Source organism: Giraffa tippelskirchi, chromosome X (genome assembly GCF_054371585.1).
Source record: "Giraffa tippelskirchi isolate mGirTip1 chromosome X, T2T-mGirTip1v1.2.pri, whole genome shotgun sequence".
In the NCBI taxonomy this organism is placed as follows: domain Eukaryota; kingdom Metazoa; phylum Chordata; class Mammalia; order Artiodactyla; family Giraffidae; genus Giraffa; species Giraffa tippelskirchi.
The window spans coordinates 81,510,761-81,535,051 of record NC_137289.1 but is presented as its reverse complement, the minus strand read 5'-3'; the positions used below and the strand labels follow the sequence as shown (position 1 = coordinate 81,535,051).

The 24,291-nt window shown below is 35.0% G+C and overlaps 1 protein-coding gene across 1 annotated transcript; it reads left to right on the top strand.

Annotated features, from left to right (window-relative positions):
• The first annotated feature begins 2,022 nt into the window (after positions 1-2,022).
• On the top strand, positions 2,023-3,680 carry GPR174 (G protein-coupled receptor 174). Its single transcript, XM_081564002.1, has one exon. It carries the CDS (start codon positions 2,023-2,025, stop codon positions 3,022-3,024), a length of 1,002 nt encoding a protein of 333 aa, XP_081420128.1. The 3' UTR covers positions 3,025-3,680.
• The last annotated feature ends 20,611 nt before the right edge of the window (positions 3,681-24,291 follow it).

The following is a 24,291-nucleotide window of genomic DNA, read 5'->3' as shown; positions in this document are numbered from 1 at the left end:
AGGAGATGCAAGTTCAACTCCTGTGTTGGGAAGATCCCCTGGAGAAGGGCATGGAAACCCACTCCAGTATTCTTGTCTGGAGAATCTCATGGACAGAGGACCCTGATGGGATACAGTCCATAGGGTTGCAGAGTCGGACACAATTGAGCATACATGCACACATGACTTTTATACATAAATAGTTAAAAGGAGGTTGAAAAACCAGGGTTTGTGATTTTTTGGTCTTCCACCTAATTTTGCCTGCCACATAATCAAAGTCACTACCTATGAAAATATTTCAAATATATATTTCAGTTTGGGGGCTAAACCATCTAATTTTAACCACTCTTTCAGCATCAACTTTTATTCTTACAGTCATGCTTCTCTGTGTTTGATGACACTATCTTTCTATTTCCTTATATGAGAAATCTGAAGTATTTAACCTCATCAATCTGAATGCCTAGTTCATATCATTCATCAGGATGTTTGATTAAAGTATACACCATATCTTGAACAAAATGTGCTGTTCTACTTACCAGGTAATTGAGGCAAAATAATAAGAATAATAATTCCTTCAGGGACTGAATCAAGCCCACTTCAAGCCACGTGGGTTTGATAATCCAAAGCAGGATGTTTTATAATTCCTATTTCATTTTTGTTCTTCCCTCATATCTTTAAAGTCAGTTATGTCCTCCTGGATTTTAGCAGCCTTGAGGTAACTATTCAGGCCCCTAAGCTAAAATTTGTTTTAGAACAAAGGTCGTGGACATAACTGGGTCAACTTTCTGGAAATTTTGAATCTTTGTACTGGTGTTGTCTTGCATAATTGAAAAGTGTCTTGACAACCCATGTTAATGGAAGTATTTAAAGAGAGGCTAGTTGCCCGCTTATTTTCAGACATCTGGGAAATATTTGAACCAAATCAGTGGCCCCTAAATGATGATTCAAGGACAAATGCTGGGTTGGCTATATCTTAATCATATAGATACCTTTTAAAAATACAAACTCCAGGCATTAAATACTGACTCAGAGTTTCTGGGGGAGACACTGGGAAGTCTAAGGAAAGCTATAATTTTTTTCTTTTTTTTTCTAATTTCCCCAGGTGAGTCTGACAATCAGTGATGTTTGTGGTCTATATAAGAGCCTCTCAAATGTTAACATGCCTAAGAAACACTTGTGGTTCTTCTTAAATTGCTGATTGTTATGCAGCAGGTCCCAGGTGGGACTTGAGATTCTTCTGCATTTCTAATAAATTCTTAAGTAATGCTGATTCATGGATCATATTTTGAGTAGTAAGGAGCTAGATTACCTCTTAGATTCCTTCTAGCTATACTCTCTTGTGATTCTAAAGTGCTTTATGGAACTTGTATCTATCACCCTTACTCATGTCAGGACTTTCCATTAATGGTAATAGACTTTTCTACACATAAGCTTTTTTTGTTTTTGCAAAAAGTGCTAGACAATAATTGGCTTACTTTTTTTTTTTCTCATTTGCAGTTCTGACTTTGTTTTCAACACCTAACTGAGAAAGTCCCAGGAAGCTGACCCATCCAAGTCAATCATCTCTGAAGAGTTGTAGACACACTGAGTACTAGAGTAAACCTTTCTTCTATGTGAGTCAAAAAAAGAGAAAAACAACCTGCCAAACACCAGTAAAGAGATGACTGTCATCATATGGGAATTTGAAGAGCTTCTATATGGCACATTCATGATCCAAATGGGAGAGGATCAACTGTCGTGATGTCTCAGAAGGCCTTTTAACTGAGTAACAAGAAGGGGAAATTATAACATCTTGTTATCTGTGCTTGCACATTAGACTTCCATGTAGTTAATGTAGACAAATTCAAAGCAAACATGCAGATAGTTCTTTGAAAAGCCCCCATATCATGTCTACAAGCTCTGACCAATGCAATAAAAAGGAGGTTATTCTATATTCAGTTTCTCCAGCCCATCGATGATCAATCTTTTAGAAAGAGCAGCAGTAGATTGTAAATTTAGATTTTTAACCACCATTTAGCAAAGGCAGCTTCTCTAGAAACAAACATGACTGCTAATCACACATGTGCTGGGATCGATAGAGACAATACAGATTTCCGATACTTCATCTATGCTGTGACATACACTGTCATTCTTGTGCCAGGTCTCATAGGGAACATATTAGCCTTGTGGGTATTTTATGGCTATATGAAAGAAACCAAACGGGCTGTGATATTCATGATAAACCTGGCCATTGCTGACTTACTACAAGTCCTGTCCTTGCCCCTGAGGATCTTTTACTATTTGAATCATGACTGGCCATTCGGGTCTGGCCTCTGCATGTTTTGTTTCTATCTGAAGTATGTCAACATGTATGCAAGCATCTACTTCTTGGTTTGCATCAGTGTGCGAAGATTTTGGTTTCTCCTGTACCCCTTTCGCTTCCATGACTGTAAACAGAAGTATGACCTATACATCAGCATTTCTGGCTGGCTGATAATCTGCCTTGCCTGTCTGCTATTTCCTCTCCTCAGAAGCAATGATGACACCCCTAGCCACAGAACCAAATGCTTTGTGGATCTTCCTACCAGGAATGTCAATCTAGCTCAGTCTGTTGTCATGATGACCATCGGCGAGTTGATTGGGTTTATCACTCCTCTTCTAATCGTCCTGTTTTGCACCTGGAAGACAGTTTTATCACTGCAAGATAAATATCCTGTTGCACAAGACCTTGGAGAGAAAAAGAAAGCCTTGAAGATGATTCTAACATGTGCAGGAGTTTTCCTAATTTGCTTTGCACCTTATCACTTCAGTTTTCCTTTAGATTTTCTGGTCAAGTCCAATGAAATTAAAAGCTGCCTAGCCAGAAGGGTGATTCTAATATTTCATTCTGTTGCCTTGTGTCTTGCTAGTCTGAATTCCTGCCTTGACCCAATCATATACTACTTTACCACTGATGAGTTCAGAAGACGGCTTTCAAGACAAGATTTGCATGATAACATAAAACTCCATGCAAAATCACTTGTGAGCAACCATACCACATCTATCTTGTCAACTGAATTATGTTAAATTAAAAAAATAAAAGGATGTAGACTGAAGTATATTAGAACATATTTGCAATACTCCAAGCTACTGGGAAGTAATCACAGCAAGCACTCACAGCTTTTCAGTTATGCTCTATCTTACCTATATGAAGATTTCACATCTTCATAACACAATCTATTTAGAGCATTATAGTCCACTATCATTGATGTTGAGATGTCCATGTAGTAATCTGTCATCAAGTCTTTAAGATTTAAGCTCTAATATTTTAGTGACATACTATATGCACATGTTTCAACAGGAGTCAGTAATTTTATCTGTGAACCTAAGACACAGAGAGACTATTAGCTTGAACTCATTATAAGCACTTGGTTTTGTTACAATGGACACTGAATTTCTTTGTATTTAGAAACAATGTAGTTGTCTATTTATACTAGTAATCACAGTTTATATCCCAATATCATATTTTAGTTGTCTTTAAATAGGATAGACAATATATTATTTTGTGGAACAGTGTTATAAACATGGACCGTTTTTATCTCCTATATGTGATTATACTCTTGAGTTTGAAGACTCAAATAGCTATTTCCTTCATTTAAGTATCAGTATGAAAAATCATCTATCACATCTTTTAACAGAATGAAAATCTGAACTCCAGCCTCTGATATGTTTAAAATAAGAACAAGAAACTAATTCACATACTCTCTATGACTGTATAAATTGCCATATTTAATCTATCCAGGAGAGATAGCATGTCAAAATTCATATAATGTGACCCACATTGTCTTTAAAGGTCCAGGAGAAAGCAGATAGGTGATAATCACAGTTCTGATTCTCTTAAACTATTTCCAGACAGCACCTCTGAAGATGTATAGATCTTTCAAATAAGAAAGTGTCCACTATGCTTCTAGAGTGACATTGAGGTACCTGAGAGGTTACTGCACTTTCTGAGCCTATAGAAGAAGCAGTGCACTAAGTTTAGGCCAGAGCAAAAAGATAAAAGTTATTTTTTACTTTTAAGTGGCAACTATCAGGCTACATTCACAAGCCAGAGTAAGGTCTAGAGGCAGCCAGGCATGTAGACTCTAGAGTCCTCAGTAATTTTTTTGATCCAGCTTTGCTCCAGTCATACTATTCTAAGGTCAGTACAGCCTCTTCCAAGGCAGCTGGGAAAGTCAATTTTTCCCCTGTTGAGAAAAGTGCAGAAGATTAATTTTGGTGACATTGGGCACCTATTAAAATACCTTGCCTACTTATAGCTGTTTAGAACTAGTATGCAAAAAACAGACTCAGAATATGAGTAGCAATTAAACCTGAGGTCTTAAATATTAGAGTACTTTGAAAAATATTTTGGCAAAGAGCTCTAACTTTTAAAACATGCTGTAATTAAAATCTGTGTGGTATATAACGCACAGATAATTCTGACCTGGAAGGAACGTCAAAATCAAGGAAGAGCTCCATATTTACAGAAAATGAGTTATTTTAGACAAACAGTTATTTCATTAATACGCTTGGGGGGAATAGTGAAATCAAAGTGAATTCTAATATCTTAGATGAATGGAAAATTTTCTAATGTTTTCTCTAGACAGGTGTTGATTTGTTTATACTTTGTTATTAAAATATTATCCTGTTAGAAGACTGACTTTGTACTGCTAGCAATAGTGTATGTATCTATCTCCTAATTGTTCATTGTAAGGTACATATTTTGATGTGCTAAATGAGTTCTAAAAGAGTGTTAAATTGTGGTTTAAAATGAGTAACTGTAACTATGTCTGGTCTATTTGCTTTAAAGTGATTTGTGTTTGACCATAATTTAGTGTTGTAATGGGATCAGAAGTAATAATTTTGTGGGTACTTGTAATGAGAGACTTGTCTATATGATATGTGTTTACTATTTTCTATATTATCATGAATTACACTTTTAGGGTCATTTGGGGGAGACTTGTGATTTAATTTCATTAGTGTATTAATTTCACTTTAAACATACCTGTTATCTTAAAGAGGAAAAAATATTTTCAGGAGATTACTGAACTTCTTAGAGGAAATATTGAGGTTAGATCCCATTTATGAAGCGGTCCAGGAGTCCTTGAAAATTATTTGTATCTTTTGAGAAAAGTACAGAGAGAACAAGCGTCCAGTATTCTTATGAGGCTTAGCTAAGAACCCCCCCTTCTCTTCAGGTTTGCCCATCTAAGTTTGTATTCAATATTGTGATTTACTTTATTAACCCCTTTCCCCATGACTATGCTTTGTCTTCTATTCCTCTGTTCTAGTCAGTAACTGATCAGTCTATTCACACTAAGGTACTAAGGACTAATGTTAGCTTAATATTAATTTGCCTAGGAATATCTGAATTCTAGGCTGTAGGGATGAATTTTATCTCAAAGTGTAAATATTTTGTTTTAATGGAATGATCAGAAACACCAAAGCAGACTAGAAAGAATGATATTTTGAAGAAAGTGGGTCTTACAGCAGTGCCTTTCAGATTACATATAGTAAGTAAACACCTACTTTGCTTACCATGATGGGGATGCTATATATGTGTGTGTGTATATATATATATATATATATATACACACACAAATACCTATTTATTATACTAATACCTGGCATATACTAAGTTTAGACCAGAGCAAAAATATACAAGTTATTTTTTACTTTTAAGTGGCAACTATCAGGCTACATTTTCAAATCAGAGTAAGGTCTAGAGGCAGCCAGGCATGTAGACTCTAGAGTCCTCAGTAATTTTTTTGGTCCAGCTTTGCTCCAGGCATACTATTCTAAGGCCAGTACAGCCTTCCCCAAGGCAGCTGGGATGGATTGGAATGATTTCCATGTTATTATTATTCTCATTATTGTTATTATTATTATATTCAAATGATGTATATATTTTCATTGTCACTTGGTTAAGCAGCTAGTTCTATTAACCTGTAACTCCATGAAAAGGAGCTATCTGCCCTATGGACAACAGAACAAACTATGTTGGTCTGAAAGGGTGCATAAGTGGAACTCTTGTACAACTTCATTTTTATGTCATCTTTTTGTTTTTATTCCCAATACACTGTGAAAATGTTGCTTTGTAATGTATTTATATTTATAATTTATAATACACACTTTTATAATAAAGATCTTTGTATTTGCATAAAAATTTCTGTCTCCAGAATTCAATGTATATATAGCCAGTTTTTCAGCAAACTGATATAATTGAGAATCTTTGTCAGTGTTCTCACCTACATGGATATTAAGTTCTCTGAGGTTCTACTCTCCCTTTGTCTCTGGTGTGTTGCACGCTATTCTCAAATGGAAAGAAAAACCACTTCCCCAACCTACCTTACACTTGCCCTCCACTCTTCCCATAAACAGAATCTTTACTATCTACACTCTGCTAAGATTATTCCCCATCCTCACTTGTTGACCAAGTTATTCTAATGACTTAAATACTTGTACTTGTTAGAGTATAGTCTTTTGGGAAGAAAAGGAGATGAGGGGAAAGAAGGAATGTTTTCTATTTAGTCTTAAGAGTTTTTAACACCCATTATTTTCATTTTCCTTATAGTTTAGCGGAGGAAAAGCTATCATTCACTGTATACTTCTGCTCTTAGCAAGACATATTTCCATAAACATAATGAAATAAAACAAAAAGTGAAGTCAGGACAATTGTCTCTGGCTCTCCTCTCATCCTAGTTATCTTCCACCTTAGCAACTCTCTCCTCATCTCACTATATTCCTACTGCTTTCAGGAGGCCCAAGTGTCTTCTGAAATAACAAAGTTGTTATAAATTACACATTTTGACTGCTGCAGAAAAATTTTCCTAAGAAGTGGTAAAGGATTTCCTAGGAAGAAATTTCTGATGTTTTGGTAGACTTCAAGAACATAATGGGATTTAAATACGGGATTTGCCACACTTTAAATGTCCTCAAATAAAGTGCATTCCTCCTATGTGGCTTCCTGAAGCCAATTCAGAAGTGACCTCACTGCCTTCATTGTACCATATTTTGAGGGGAAAAAAGTAAAAGATGAATTCTCAAGTAAGTGTGGCTCTTTCAACTTATTTATTCCTCAACAATTAAAGGATGTGATGTGTGTTTGAGGGGTGGGAGGTGAGCTGTAACTTTCTTGAACACAGACCATTTCTTCAGCAGTACTTCCTCAGTCTTAACCACTTACTTGATTTTTCCAAGACCATATTTCTTCTACTTTTTGTTTGCTAGGTTCTCTTCTTCTAACTCTTTACCGAAAATTTGCTTATTCATCTATAGGCATAGCCCTTATTTAAGGGCTTAAATTTGCCTTCTTGGATATCTTCAAGGAATAATAGAGCAACTGCTTCTTCATTGGGGTGGGCTGTAATTAGGCCTATCACTCTCACCCCAGTATCTTCTTTTTTTGCAGGAGCTTCAGAAGCAAAGCTGAGAGGACGATCTAGGATCTCTATTCTTCAAGTTTGATTCTAGCCCATAATGGAGAGATATTTTTCAGCCTCTGTTAAATAATGTTGAATACTTATAACTTGAACAAATACCAGGATCATTTATACCTTTTAAAATATCAATATAATAAGAAGAAAAAATAAACAAAAACGGCTTGAAACAATGATGATCCAAGTTTGAGGCTCAGGCAATGAAAGCATGAAGGAAGTGACTTTAATATAAACTCCCCACACCATGCCCTCATAAAATAAAACATTGTAATATAGGATTAAAAATGGTATGAAGTCATATTACTATCATATGTCACTAAATAAGTTTAACTTTTTCACTCAGATGCATATATATAAATATATATTTATATTTATAAATAAAGCACCAATACTTTGGCTACCTGATACAAAGAGCTGGCTCACTGGAAAAGATCCTGAACCTGGGAAAGATTGAGGGCAGGAGAAGAGGGTAGCAGAGGATGAGATCATTGGATAACATCACCAACTCAATGGACATAAGCAAACTTTGGGAGATAGTGAAGGACAGGGAAGACTGGTGTGCTATAGCCCATGAAGTACCAAAGAGTTGGACACGACTTAGCAACTGAACAGCAACAACTATCTATCTACCTATCTATCTATCTATCTATATATATATATATATGTATATATAGTTTTTGAAAAACAATTAGTATAAGAAATCTTCATGTACTCATTACTCAGTTTCAGCGAACAGCAACATATGGCCCATTTTCTTTCTTCCATGTCTGCACCCACTTTTTATTCCATATTATATAAAAGTGCATTTAACACATTATATAACTCAATATTTTAATAAGTTATAGTACCACTTAAATGAACTATTTATGATCAAAAGTAGTAAGGGATAAGAATTGGTTTTAGATATTTCTCAGTAATGACATCAAACTCTAAATTCTAACAAGTATAAAAAGTCCATGATGCTAACAGAATGTCCTGTATTCTCAATGCATAAAGATCTTCTCCAATATACATTATAATGAAAGTGTCAAAAATAATGATGAAAGAATTTTAAAGGCAACCAGGGAAAAAGGGAAGAAACCTAACAGACAAAGCTACTAGGCTATCAGCAGATTTCTCAGCAGAAACTCTAAGGTCAGGAGTGAGTGGAATGATATATCCAAAATGTTGAAAGATAGAAATTGCCAACCAAGAAAATTTTATCTGGCAATGGTATCTTTCAGATAAGAGGAAGAAATAAATGCTTCCTTAGACAATCAATTGCTGAGGGAGTTCACCACCACTAGACCTGCCTTGCAAGAAATGTTGAAAATTCTTCAAGCTAAAATGAAAAGACAATAATCAGTGGCAGGAAAACCTGTGAAAGTACATGACACACTGGTAAAGATGAAAGTCAGTTTCAGAAAACCATAACTCTATATTAGGATGTTGTATTAATTGCTCAATTATAGTAAAAAAAAAGGAAGAGAGTAGCAAAAATAACTATAGCTACAATAAATTGTATTATAAGCAAATACATGGCATAAAAAGAAGTAAATTGTAACATCAATTATATGAAAAAGAAGAGTAAAAGGGTGGAGCTTTTATACGCATCGAAAGATAAGTTGCTATTAACTGAAAATGGACTACTCAGAAACCTAGACTAGATCTACAAAAGACAAAGAAAGGGGAAACAAAGAATACCACCATGGAAACCAACCAATTTATGAAAGTATGTAGAGACAGAAAACAAAACAGTGGAAATACAAAATAGTCAGAAAGTTATTAATAAGATGTTATAAATATGTTCTTACTTAGCAATAATTAGTATAAATATAAATGGATTAAACTTATCAATCAAAAGGCACATAGTGACTGGATGGACTTAAAAAAGAAAATCAAGACCCAACTATATACTGCCTAGAAGAGGCCCGTTTCAGATTTAAGAACACACATAAACTCGAAGTGAAGAGATGAAAAAAGATATGAAAGTGGAAACCAAAAGAAAGTGGGGTAGCTATACTTATATCAGACAAAACTGAGTTTAAGTAAAGAAAGGACAAGAGACAGAGAAGTTAAGATATGCTTCATTAAAAGAATTAATGCATCAAGAAGGTGTAATAATCATAAATATGTACACACCAAACATCGTAGTACCTAAATATTTTAAGTAAACATCAATAGCTCTGAAGAGAGAAATAGACAGCAATGCAATAGTAGGGGATTTAATTCATTGTTAATTAGTCCCTAAGTTGTGGCCAACTCTTTTGCGACCCCGTGGACTCTAGCCCACCAGGCTCCTCTGCCCATGGGATTTCCCAAGCAAAAATACTGGAGTGGCTTGCCATTTTCTTCTCCAAGGAGTCTTCCCAACCTAGGGACCAAACCTGCATTGGCAGGCAGATTCTTTACCACTGAGCCACCAGGGAAGCCAGGAAACTTTAATACCCCACTTTCAAAAATGGATGAATCATCCAGACAGAAAACCAAGAAAGAAACAATGGATTTAAACCATACATTGTAGCAAATGAACCTAAAAGACGTCTATACAATCTTCTACCCAACAACAGCAGAATGCATATTTTTCTCAAGTACACACAAGATATTCTCAGGGATAGATCATATAAGACATAAAATAAATCTTAGCAAATGTAAAAAGATTGAAATAATAATATTTAGTATCTCGTTTGACCACACATTTCTGATATGAAACTAGATATCAAAAGGAAAGCTGAAAAATCTGCAAATATGTGGAAACAAAGGAACACACTTCAGAACAGCCAATGGGTCAAAGAAAAAATCAAAATGAAAATCAAAGAATATCTAAAGCCTTTTGAAAATAGAAACACAAATCACCAAAACCTATGGAACACCACAAAAGCAATTCTGAGAGGAAAGTTTATAGTAGCAGATGCATATATTAAGTAATTAGAAATATCACAAATAAACAACCTAAAATTGCACTTCAAGGAATTGATAAAATTAGAGTAAAGGAAACCCAAAGTTAGGAAAGAGAAGGAAACAATAAAGATGAAACGAATCGCCAGTCTAGGTTCAATGCATGATACAGGGTACTCGGGGCTGGTGCACTGGGATGACCTGAAGGGATGGGATGGGAAGGGAGGTGGAAGGGGGGTTCTGGAGGGGGAAAACATGTACACCCATGGTGGATTCATGTCAATGTATGGCAAAACAAATACAATATTGTAAAGTTAAAAAATAGAAAATAAACTAATTAAAAAAATAATGAAATATGATGCATTCTATGAGACATAGATGAACTTCAAAATCAGTGAAAAAAGACAGACTAAAAATGGCATGTATTATACGAATAGAGTTACATGAAATATCCACAATAGGAAAATCCATTGAGACAAAAGGCACATTCGTGGGCCTGGGGATATGAGGAAATAGGGAATGAGTGCTAATGCATATGGAGTTTCTTTTTGGAGTAATGAAAAGTTACAGGAATTAGATAGTGGTGATTTTTGCACAATTTTGGCAGAATACTATTAACTACTAAAACGTAAATGTGAAATTGTAAACTGTAGTGCTATTTGTAAAATAATTATTTTTTATCAAAATAACTAAACTCTGTTTAACCCTCCCTCACATTCACTCCCTGCTTAAATATTTTGTGAAAGTGAAAGTCACTCAGTCGTGTCTGACTCTCTGTGACTCCATGGACTATAGAGTCCATGGAATTCTCCAGGCAAGAATACTGGAGTGAGTAGCCTTCCCCTTCTCCAAGGGATCTTCCCAACCCAGGGATCGAACCCAGGTCTCCCGCATTGCAGGCAGATTCTTTACCAGCTGAGCCACAAGGGAAGCCCTATTTTTTTTTCACAAATATTTTTTTGTTGCGCTTGTGAGCATCTTCTAAATGTCTGACAGTATACTAGACGTTGACAGTGCTCACTCTAGTTGGCAAATTTTTATAATGCTCTGCAATGGATACTGCTTACTGACAGAGGATTTTATCTGATAGGCTGATTTTTGGTATGATAAGCCACAAATTTTCCTGACTAAGACATCTACAGGAAGAATTAACAGTTGGGTGGCCTTTTCAGAGCACAGGCTCACCTAGCATTCAGAACATAAGAACATCTTCCTGTACCTTTATAAAAACACTTGCCTACAACAAAGAGTTTCCCTCAATTTTGTTACATGAAATGAAACTCCTTTTGTTTAACACTACAGTTCATGAAATGCTTTCTTAGATGTTTTCTCACGTAAGCCTCAAAAAATAAAAACCTCTATCTAGTCACCATAACAATGATAATTCCATTTGCATGATGAAACCAAGGTCCTCAGAAGCTAAGATATTGAGCTAAAGTTATCACTTTGCTTGCTAGTAGCAGAACTAGCACTACAATCCAAGTTTTTCGATTCCAAAATCATCGTTCTTTTCTCTATACCAGTAACTTTTTCTTTTCATAAATTAGTGCATAAAAAAATGGGTATTGGCACGGGCTTGCTGATATTTTATTTTGTCTATAGATTAGTAAATAACAATAAATAGTAGCCACCAAAAATTAGGAAGAAATAAACAGAGAAGATAGGAGAAGTCTTTAAGTTAAATACTTTAAATTTATAAAATACTTGTCACATTCTCCAAAATTTCTCATTTTACTTTAGATTGATGAAGCCTTCCTCATGGGCAGTCACTGGCCAACTACTTCTGGAAGATAGCTAGTTTCATGTTTGAGGAAAACTTTCTATGTATTTCATTGATAGAATAATGAATTAAGTTTCTTTATTTCCAATATCATCCTGAACTCGGGTAGCAATAATGTTCACATCTTCTCCAATTTACTTGTCTTGATTTGGCCAAACATGATTATTCTTGTTTGCAAGTAAAAAAGCATATTTTAAGTGAAGCAAACATAATATACAAAACACATAAACTAAAAGAATAAAACAGAAAGTATTCTTCCTCCCACTCCCTGGGGGCTTCAGAATATTTCAGAATATTCAAAGCATATGATTATCTTGTGTGCTATACATAAAACATATTTACTTTTGCTTCCTTCTTAACTGCATTTTGGGCCATTTTAGATTATGATTACATTTACTAGATACCAAGCCAGAAAGAGAAAAACAAATATTATATATTAACACATATATATGAAATCTAGAAAAATGGTACTGATAAACCTATTTGCAGGGCAGGAATAGAGACACAGACATAAAGAATGGACTTGCGGACACAAGGGAGAGGGGGAGATTGGGGCAAATTTAGAGAGAGAGAATAGCGTTGACATATATACACTACCATGTATAAAATAGCTAGTGGGAAGCTGTTGTATAGCACAGGGAGCTCAGCTTGGTGCTCTGTGCTCACCTAGAGGGGTGGGATGGGGGTGGGGTGTGAGGGAGGCACAAAAGGGAAGGGATATATGTATGCTTATAGTTGATCCACACTGTTGTACAGCAGAAACTATCACAACATTGTAAAGCAATTACACTCCAATTATTTAAAAAAGACATTTGTAAGAAAGAAACACTTTAGCTCATTGCTCAGTTGATTTAACTTCATGATCCTCAATATCTGGAAGACTACAAATATCTGGGAGATTGAAATTGTCAGTCTATAAAATATGTCTATGGTTAACAACTTTGATGAATGAAATCATGCTGTGATGTTGATTAAGATTGAATTCAATAATTGTTAGATAAATGTTGGGCTGCTGATAGGCTAAATGGATGGATGGATGAATAGATGGAAGGATGGATATATGTGAATGGATGAAGAAATATCATTTCAGTACATATTTGTGTAAATGCTATTTAACGTTTAAAACATTAATAATATTATGTTCCTCAGGTCCTATGAGTCACAGTATTTTGTATTGTTTTACCCCCAAATGCTTCATTTATCCAGTTTTTAACAGTTTCCATGTAAATAAAGTTTCTAGGTAGTATACTTAGCAGTTTAAGTACTATATTAGTTTTCTATGTTTAGAGTACAGATTACCACAAACTGCATAGCTTATAACAACAGAAATTTGTTTTCTCAAAGTTCTGCAGCTCACAAGCCCCAAATCAGCATGGCAGAGCTCTTGCACTTTTTTTCCCAAGGATCTGGGTAGAATCCATTCTACTTCTGGTGGCTGGTCACAATTCTTGACCTTCCTTGGCTTTCTCTACAGTACTCCAGTCTGTCTCCTTCTTCATATTGTCTTCTCCTCTGTCTATATCTTATCGTCTCTTGTCTTATGAGGATATTTGTCAACGGATTTAGGGCCCTTCCAGATAATTAAGGATGACCTCCTCATCTCAAAATCCTTAACTTGTGCAATACCTTGTTTTCCCAAAGAGGTAACATTCCCTGGTTCTAAGAATTAGGACATAGACATATTTTGAGGAAGCACCAATCAACATGCTACAAATGCCAAAAACATTTTAAGCAGGGTTATTTCTAAAGATAATTATTTATCTGCCTTTTTAAATAGAAGATAGTTAACATAAGTCTATCCTAATTGCTCAGGTACTTTACTGTGTAGTTTACATATACAGTGAAATTCTCATGAGGTATGTAGCGCTGTTTGCTCCAATACTGAGTGCCTCTGAACTAACATTGCTTCTTAAATTCTTGTATATTTTTAGAGTGTTTCTGTCCCTTCTCTTTTTGTCAGCTGTAATTTCTTAACCTTGTGTTAGTATTGACTCTCATTTCCCTATTCTAATTTAATGCTTCTAATATTTTGTAATAATAATGCTTGCTATAAGTATTTATAAAATAATAATCAGTGGTTTAAAATTATTTAAATATTGCAAAATTCGGGGTAAAACAGAAACATAAAGTCTAACTAATTTAAATATAGAATTTAGACTCAACAATATGAAAAGATCTGACATGATAATAATTCATATTTAAGAGATAGATTTAATTGAGTGTGAAAACTCCACAGTATAATTTGGTTATCTATAAGAAAGAAAAGTGCTTTAATATATTAAGAAATATTCATTTCCCACAATTAAGATGGTACCATTCTTATTCTAATCCACATTGGTCAGATGAGATTTTCATATCACATTTTGACATACTTAAATGAATTCAAATAATCAGAGGAAGGTGACTAACATATTGAGAGCTTGAAAGCTTGACTAAAGAAGTATATATATGGTGAAACTAATGATGAACATCCTGGGAAAGTGAAAACTGATGCTGGACAAGGGGAGGGAAGAGATTTCTTGCTGTCTGTACATAGAATAATGATAGTCATGTATAAGAGTTCAGGAAGCTAATCCTTTAACGTAACAGAAGAAAAATATGACCAATAAATGGAAGTTAGGTGAAGATGGATTTCCATTTATAATATAGAACATACGAGTAGTTCTTAAACAAGTTGTTTATGAAAGTATAAGTTCCACATCACTGAAAATGATTCAACTGAGATTGACTTTTATTTATGAGGTAGAAAATATGCTGAAGAAGTTTCTTGCTATAGAAAAAAATATATCTACAATTGGAATGTTAGGTCTGTGAAGATTTTTTTAATAGGCTAGCTTATAACTAAAGTGAAATATGCATCTAAATGCTGGGAAGAGAGCCATGAGGCTATGGCCACTGGCTTTCTAACCCTCTAATGTCTATGCCTCTTTTTAGTTTTATGTTTGTTATTCTTTTTCTATTCACTTGATTCCCTCATCCAGTTTATGCCTTAATTCACAAGGGGCTTTAGTCTGTAAACATCAAGAGTATATTAGACACTGAGACTTGACAGAGAGATTATTGTCACCCTAATTAATCTAGTTCTATTTCTTTAACTGTTAATTGTATGGTTTGAAGCAATTTTCCTAATTGTTTGGATTTTAGTTTCCCCCCAGTGTAAAATAATTTAAATAAAACTTTGTTGTTGAGACAGTATGCATGTGTGTGTAGGTGCATGTGTATACTTAAGAAAGACATCAAAATGGACAACCAAGGCAAGGTATTATTAATGAGCTAACTTCTTTTTTCTTTTTTTTTTATTAATTTATTTATTTTAGTTGGAAGCTAATTATTTTACAATATTGTAGTGTTTTTTGCCATACATTGACATGAATCAGCCATGGGTTTGCATGTGTTCCCCATCCTGAACCCCCCTCCCACCTCCCTCCGCATCTCACCCCTCTGGGTCATCCCATTGCACCAGCCCTGAGCACTTGTCTCATGCATCGAACCTGGACTGGCATTCTGTTTCACATATGATAATGTACATGTTTCAATGCTAATGAGCTAACTTTCTTAAACATCAGTTTTGGCAGTTTAAATAAGTTTATTTTTTTTCATGGGAAGTCCTCCACAGGTGTGTGTTTAATTGTAGTGCGGATAAGAGAATGGACTTAACTCAGCCATTACTCAGTCAGTTATTCATTACTAACATTTCAGGCATTTTCTCCCTTGAAAATAAAAAAAAAAAATTCTCTGAGCCAGAAATATTTTCTAGGGGCAAATAAAATATTATTTGGGGGACTAGAAAACAATCCCATTCTCAGAAGCATTGCCAACTTTGTAGTTTCTCAAGTAAGCACTCCATGAACATGGCACGACAGATATTTTAAACAAAAACAAATAAAAAAATCTCCCACCGTGGACCCTGGAATTCCTGAAAAACCACAGAATACAGCTACTGGCCCCCTCTGCTGGTGAATTGCAAAAAATTGGTGAAGAAACTGCAGCATTATTCACTATAAGAAATAGTGGCTGGTGCGCAGGGATGACCCGGAGGGATGGGATGGGGAGGGAGGTGGAAGGGGGTTTCTGGAAGGGGAAAACATGTACACCCATGGTGGATTCATGTCAATGTATGGTAAAACAAATAAAAAGAAAAAAAAAAGAAATAGTGGCAAGTGATGCCTAGTTCTAGAGTATTGGCAGCTAAACTTATGTAAGGCTCTGTGAATAACCATGAGGAAGATATGTGGCATTTTCAGGAGCTTTAAGCAACTGAAGACCCATTTAAGTTAAATATTAATGCATAATCCCATATATATCTAGCTAATTATGGCTTGGATAAAAGTATATGATTCAATACAAACAAACACAATAAAAAGCTGAAGTCTTCAAGTCTCACCCCGCAGACTATAGAAAGCTATGATATTAGAGTTTAATTTCAGGGTCTTTGAAACTGTTACCTAACAATGCTGATAAATAAATACTACAGAGAAAAGTTAAAATTGTATTAAAAGGCAACCAAGAAAAGCACCAAATTTTTTTCTAATTCCTTTGATATTCCACTGAAAGTGTAGGGCTTGTCTTATCAATGAATATGAAAAACACTCCATCCCAGATTTCTGTCTTATAATATATCATGTCAAGAACAAAAATATCTGTTATCCAAGTCCTATATTCTCTAAGACATCTAGAACATCTAAAGTATCAGAGCTGAGACTCAGATGGCACCACTGTTTCTGGAATCTAGTGAGTGAGTATGCATTAATCATTGAAGAAATGTCAGTGTAGGGGAGAACAAAGATTAATTTACTCAGAAACAACTGGGAAATAAGCACATACTCTCACTCTTAGAGTTAGCTTCACCCCAGAAAAGAGGCCTTGAATGAGGCATGTAGTCACTTGATAACTTTTATATTTGCTCATTATCAATAAACACCCTTCAGTTCACATACACTTCAGAGACTACTATGTTTGTTTAGAATTAGTAAAATTTGGAATTTCTCTCAACACTCCTAGGTCATGATTGCCAATTTATAGGTAAGTCCACTAAGGAGAAGCAAGTTTATTTGGATTTTCCTGGATAGTAATATAGATATGATGATGATTATGATATATATTTATTAATATATTTTCTTATATTGTATATATATATGTATTATTTCATTAAATAATCACATGGCCCTGTGAGATATAGGATGTATTACTATGACCATTTCATATATGAGAAAATTGAGGCTAAAAAAGGGTTAAATAGTTTTCTCAAGGTTACACAGCTATTAAATCACAGAGTTGGAATTAAGATCCCAGGCAGTCTGACTCCCACAAGCTGTAGAGCCTCCTTAGTTGCTGCTAATAACTGAATAACCATGACTTGAAAACAAGTTTCTACATGCAATGCTAATATTCTTGTCATTCTCTTCTGACCTACTAAAGAAGGCTCTTTGCACCATCAAAGAAACTGAAAGGCTACAATTTAAAGGGTCATGGTCAAAGGAATTATGTCTTTGTGAAAATACGTAGATAGCTGGAACTGTAGCCTGCAAAATTTACTTATAACCCTGAGTACTCTTTTTAGCCAAGGGGAAGGTGATAGTTCAACAAATGAGTCTGTAGGAAAGAAAACTTGAAGTCCCAAATACAACTTGACAAACACAAAGAATCATCATTTGCTATTGCTTGAGGAGGCTGGAGTTAGCACATCCCCTTTACAAGTTGGTTTCTCTATGTCTCACTTGAGCAGCTGTTTCCATAGACACCCACACTTCAGTTTCCCAGCTTAACCACATTCAAACAAGAATGCAGGCTTTGGTTGCAACAACTGTGAACTGTTTTACCATGTGTCTAACAGGCACAGCTTATCTACTTTCCTCTACATGTGCAGCAGGATAACAGGAGGTTTCAGCAAACAGTAATAAAAATTTTTCTGAACGACTCTTAGAAGTTCCAAAACTGAAGAAAAGTATTTTGATCTATATGAAAGAAGAAAAAAACAGAAAGAAAGGAGGAGAAACTCTTATCTGTCCTTGGCTTTTGGGGACAGGGGTGGGGCAATAGTGACTGGTACTAAACTGCTTCACAAGTGCAGAATTGAAAACATACACATTTCTCCTATGTCTGAAACAAAGTGGTGGATCCCTGGGGACCCATAGAGGAAGGTGGTGGGGTGTGGAAATCACTGTGGGCACTGAAAAGTACTTGAAAAATAAGCTAATACTATTCACAGGCCACTTGGCTGTGTTTATTTTGAACTTGTGCTGATGATAATTAAAGAAAATAATCAAATTAAATTGTTTAAAAGCATTTACTTTCTGAGAATCTGGGGAAAGTAACATTGTATTATTAATAGAAGTTTCCATAGAGAGAAAATATATAAGAATTATCTTTAAAATGTACTCTTGTGAAAAAGATAAATAGCAAACTTGTCAATTGGCCTAGAAACTTCAGGAACAGACATGCTGAAAGAGTGTGCATGCGTAAACACACAAACACACATACATTCTTATTTGAAGCCTTTGTGTACACATAGTACACAAAGCTTGTTTGCTTGTGCATATCCTATATTAATATAACATATATACAAACATGCCTCACACTGAGGAGTACTTTGAAGTTCAATGTAACCAATCAGACAAATATTCTGTGCTTAGATGAAACCTGGTCACAAAAAGGGCATGACGAGGAATTCTAAGTCTTAAACTAGTGATAAAAAGCAGTTTCAGCTCATATAATTATCACAAAAACCCCTATGACACAGACTCTATTGTTACATTATATGAATGAGGAAACTGAAGCACAAAAGTATTAAGTGACATGCCAAAAATTACTTTACTATTATGAGGTTCAGCAAGGATTTAACCTCAGGCAGTCTGGTACCAAAATCTACTCTTAACTTTTGTAGTCAGCAAGTGGAAAGAAGTGCTCAGAGTCCAGTAGGAAAAAGTGAGTGCTGACCAACCCCCACTCTGTTCCTCTAAGCATCTAGAACTTTCTGTGAGTTACTGTCTATATCAGTGGGTGAATGGGTGGGATTTTAAGTGGTAAAGATATTTTAGGCAGGGAGAGATGTGTTGCTTGAAAAGTAGTTTCTATTTGATGGAAAATGAACACAGCAGAGATTCTTGTTCTCCCTTAGCAACAGTAAGAGTACTGTTAAAACAGTGCATCATCTGGATCTTGCTTTAGATTACATTTTTTTTTTAAAAGTCATGTTCAGAATGATTAGGTGGTGACAATAATTCAACTGGGTCTTCAAGATTCTCTTACCCTTGTCTATTATTCCTTGGTTCAAGAAAATAAATAACTTGGTCATCCAGCATCTTCTGTTGTAACTTGAATGGAACTGAGTTGCTATAATATCCATATTCATGAGTGAACTATATGAGCATTATAGTAAATAGTACATATAAAGATTGCTTTAATCTTTAAAGCACTCTTTAGCTAGTGTGTGTTTTATTCTGTGCTCAAGGAAGCATTTCCCAGCTAGTTGAACCTTTACAGACTGACATATCTTTTCACTTGTAAATAAAACTTTTGACAAGCAAAGGTTTGTCATCTTTCTTCAGATTCATCTTCCAGAGAAATTTAATCTCACTGAGTAGAAACTGGGCCATTTGAAATGTGTAAACTAGGATGCCAATGTTTTCATTTCAATATCCACCTCTACAAATACAGTAGAATCATGGATTAGACAAAGAAACCATATGAAAGTGAAAGTGTTATACAAGGCTCCAAATATAGGCAGTTCTAATAATCCTTTCACTCGTGTTAATTACAGATGCTTTGTACAGATAGACAGCTGTCTTTGTCTAAGGGACAAATATTATCATTCTTTGTTTATATTATTTTATTTTATTGCAAAGAGTAGAGACAACTGAGAAACTGTTGTGGCATGGCTAGTTTTAAACAATCATAAAATTTGATTTGGGGCCTAAAAGAGAAGGACAGAGCAAAAATTTTAAAGGTAGTATGATCTAACTGTTGGTTAAACAAAAGAGCTCAGTAATAGGCACGTCCAAGTCAATAGAGTTGAACCATGGCTTCAGTATAAGGGGCAAAGGAACATCTCTGGTATTAGGGCAAAGTCTTTCCATCATTTTTCCTGGGTGCAGTCCCGGGCCTGCTTATGGGAGAGAAGGGAATACGTGATTCATGATCCTTGTTGAGCACATTAAAGAGCCCGGCAATTTTCAAACTGATTTGCCTTCAGGATAAAAAATACAGGAAAGTGGATACAAGAGTAATATTTCCCAAATAAAGTGCTTAGACTATTTCCTACAAAAGATAATCCCCACGTGAGCTCCTTTAATGGTAATTAGTGCAATAATTTTAGTGTTATTTAAGCAACAATGGTAAAGTTCTTTTAAATATAATATCATCATTATAAAATATATCAACAACTATCTAGATGTGAGGCAGAATTATTGCAAACATTAAAACTTAGGACTGTTTGCTTAAAAGTTTGATGATTATGTGAAATTATTGAGGTGGTTGGGTAATAAATGAATTTCAACACACAGGTACCAATACGTTGCATTTGAAGATTAGTAGTGATGTGAAACACATAAACTTTTCTGATGAAGAAAAACCGTGAAGTCCCTGGAGGCTCTACTTATAAAACTTAAGCTAAACTGAAGTTATCCTCTTTATGAATTCTGCACATTCTTGGATACTACCCACTGTTGCTGATGAAATATGACCTGATCAACTGCTCAGGCTATGGAAGTGTTTCATGCCAGGCTGGGGGAGTCCATGTATTCACATTTCAGTTGCATTTAGGAAAGGAATGGGAACTGGAAGACATTGAAAGACTATGATTCTACTTGGGGATTACTCCTGAAAAAGAAGCCAGGGAAGTACAAGGAAGAGAGGAGAAGGTGTAAGATAAGGGAACTTAAGACCTTGCCAACAGTGTTAGTCAGATTTTCCCTAGGTCTTATATGAACAGGTTGCTATGTTGAGATCCTTACCATTGAGGACTGCAGAGAGAAGTTGCTATTAAAATATTGTAAAAAATTAAAAGAGATATACTGTATATATATAGACATGAAAAGTCATGAATTTTTAAAGCAATTTAAAATATTGGAGCCCAGTTGGAAATGGCTACTTTTGTCTCTGTACTATTCATTAGTCACATCAGCATTTACTTATTTCTTTCCCTGGGTCACGTATTTTCACTAAAATTTGAAAACAGAGGCAAAAAGAGGATCTTTAAGAGGGACAGAATAGATAGACCAATGCTAAAGTTGTTTTCCTTTTTTTAATGGTACCATTGGAATATGAAAAGATTTTATTTTTTCCCCAGAGTCACAAAACAGTGTGAGTGGCATTATTTCATCTTAGTGGAAAATAAGGGGATAAACACTGGTGGATACACCCATAACCTAAGGTGCCAATGAGCTCAATTCTCTTTTCCCCTGTGTTATAGTGTTAGTCACTCTAACACTTTAAACTGTCTGACTCTTTGCATGGACTGTAGCCTGACAGGCTTCTCTGTCCATGAAATTCCCCAGGAAAGAATACTGGAGTGGGTTGCCATTTCTTTTTCCAGGGGATCTTCTTGACCCAGGGATCAAACCTGGGTCTCCCAGATTGAAAGCAGGTTCTTTACCGTCTTAGCCACCAGGGAAGCCCTCCTCTGTGTTATAATTAAATGCAAAAAAAGGACACATGTCGTTTATTTTTACTAACTTAAAAATAGATATAAGCTACATTAACCTCACTGCCTCATCTAATAAAAATTCTGTGTTTTTAAGATAAGAATTATTCATACATCATTTAAAAAAATATTGGAATATAGTTGATTCACAATGTTGGTACATATACATATATCCACTCATTTTTTAGATTCTTTTCCCATATAGGCCATTACAGAATATTGAGTAAAGTTCACTGTGCTATACAATAGGTCCTTATTTGTTATCTATCATATACAGTAGTGTGTATATGTCAATCCTAATCTTCCCCTTTATCCCTTTCCCTGTTACCCCCAATAACCAGAGTTTGTTTTCTACACCTGTAACTCTATTTATGTTTTGTAAATAAATTCATTTGCATTATTCTTTTTAGATTCCACATATAAACAATATCATATGATATTTGTCCTTCTCTGACTTACTTCACTCAGTATGACAATCACTAGGTCCATTCATGTTGCTGCAAATGGTATGATTTCACTATTTTTAATGCTAAGTAATATTCCATTGCATATATGTAGCACAACTTTTTTATCTGTTCCACTCTTGGGAGACATTTAGGTTGCTTCCATGTCTTGGATATTGTAAATAGTCCTGCAATGAACATTATAGTGCATGTATCTTTGCAAATTATGGTTTTCTCCAGATATATGCCCAGCAGTGGGATTGCTGGATCATATGATAACTCAGCATCACTAATTATCAGAGAAACGCAAATCCAAACTACAATTAGGTTATCACCTCACACCAGTCAGAATGGCCATCATCAAAAAAATCTACAAACAATAAATGCTGAGGAGAGTGTGAAGAAAAGGGAACCTTCCTTATATTGTTGATGGAAATGGAAACTGGTACAACCTCTATGGAGAACAGCATGGAATTTCCTTTAAAAAAACAACTAAAATAGAGAACTCTTTAAATATCATTAAACATAGAATTACTTTTTCACCAAAGTTGCAATTCTGTTTTTACACACACATTTAAATTTTTGCTAAAACTGTCTTTTACCCACTGCATCCATATCGGTATCTCCCAATCTCTGTTAAAACCTAGATTCTCATTTTCTAATTAAAAAAAAAAAAAAAAAACTCTTTCGAAGGTCACTAGTGACTTCTCTGATCAGTATGTAATCTCTTCTCAAGTCCTCATTGTCTTTGACCTTTATAAAGTGTTTGACACTGTTCACCACTTTTTGAAACTTTGTTCTCTTAGTTTCCTTAAGCCAATAGCTATCCTGATTTCTTCCTACCCCTATTTCTTTTTTTTTCCCTTTTGGTACAAGTCTCCCCCTGCCTAACCCTTAAATGTTTTTCTTCTCCAAGTGATATCAAAGGTCTATTGCTCTTTTCTTAGCATTGCCTGTTCACACTGTGCAAGCACATCTATTTTTTTTTTTGTCTTTTTTTCTTCCATTTTAGTACCACATTTTCTTTATCCATCTATCAACAGGCATTTAGGTTGCTTGCATATCTTGGCTATTGTGAATAATGCTGCAATGAACATTTGAGAGCACATATCTTTATTAATTAGCTTTTTTTTTCTCATTTTCTTTGGATAAATACCCAGAATTGTAATTGCTGTATTATATAGTTATTCTATTTTTACTATTTTGAGAAATCTCTATATTGTTTTCCACAGTGGCTGCATCAATTTACAGTCCTATCAATGGTGCATGAAATATTTTTCTCCACATCTTTGCCAACAGTTATAATTTGTTTTATTTTGATAATAGCCATTATGACAGGTATGGAATGTTGTCTCTTCATGGTTTTGATTTGCAATACCCTGATGATTAGTGATGTTGAGAATATTTTCATATGTCTGTTGGCCATCTGTATTTTTTTGCAAAAATATCGATTTGGTTTTTCTACCCTTTTAGAAAACTTTTTATTTTTATTGGAGTATAGCCAATTAACAACAACATTGTGATAATTTCAGGTGAACAGCAAAGAGACTCAGTCATATAGATACATGTATCAATTCTCCCCCAAACCCCCCTACCATCCAGGCTGCCATATAACACTGAGCAGAGTTCCATGTGCTATACAGTAGATCCTTACTGGTTATTCATTTTAAATATAGCAGTGTCCACATGCCTATACCAAACTCACTAACTATCCCTTCCCCCCATCCTTCCCTACCTGCCACCATGCAACCATAAGCTTGTTCTCGAAGACTGTACTGAGTCTGTTTCTGTTTTGTAATTTCATTTGTATCATTTCTGTTTAGATTTCACATATAAGGATCATCACAAAATGGTACTTTTTTGTGCAAAAGCTTTTAGTTTGATGTAATCCCATTTTGTTTGTTATTATCTAAGATCATGGCATCTGGTCCCATAACTTCATGGGACATAGATGGGGAAAGAGTGGAAACAGTGTCAGATTTTGTGTGTTTTTTGGGCTCCAAAGTCACTGCGGATGGTGATTGCAGCCATGAAATTAAAAGACACTTACTCCTTGGAAGGAAAGTTATGATCAACATAGACAGTGTATTAAAAAGCAGAGATATTACTTTGTCAACAAAGGTCCATCTAGTC

Coding starts and splice junctions, on each gene's coding strand:
- GPR174 (XM_081564002.1), top strand. CDS start 2,023: ATGACTGCTAATCACACATGTGCTGGGATCGATAGAGACAATACAGAT.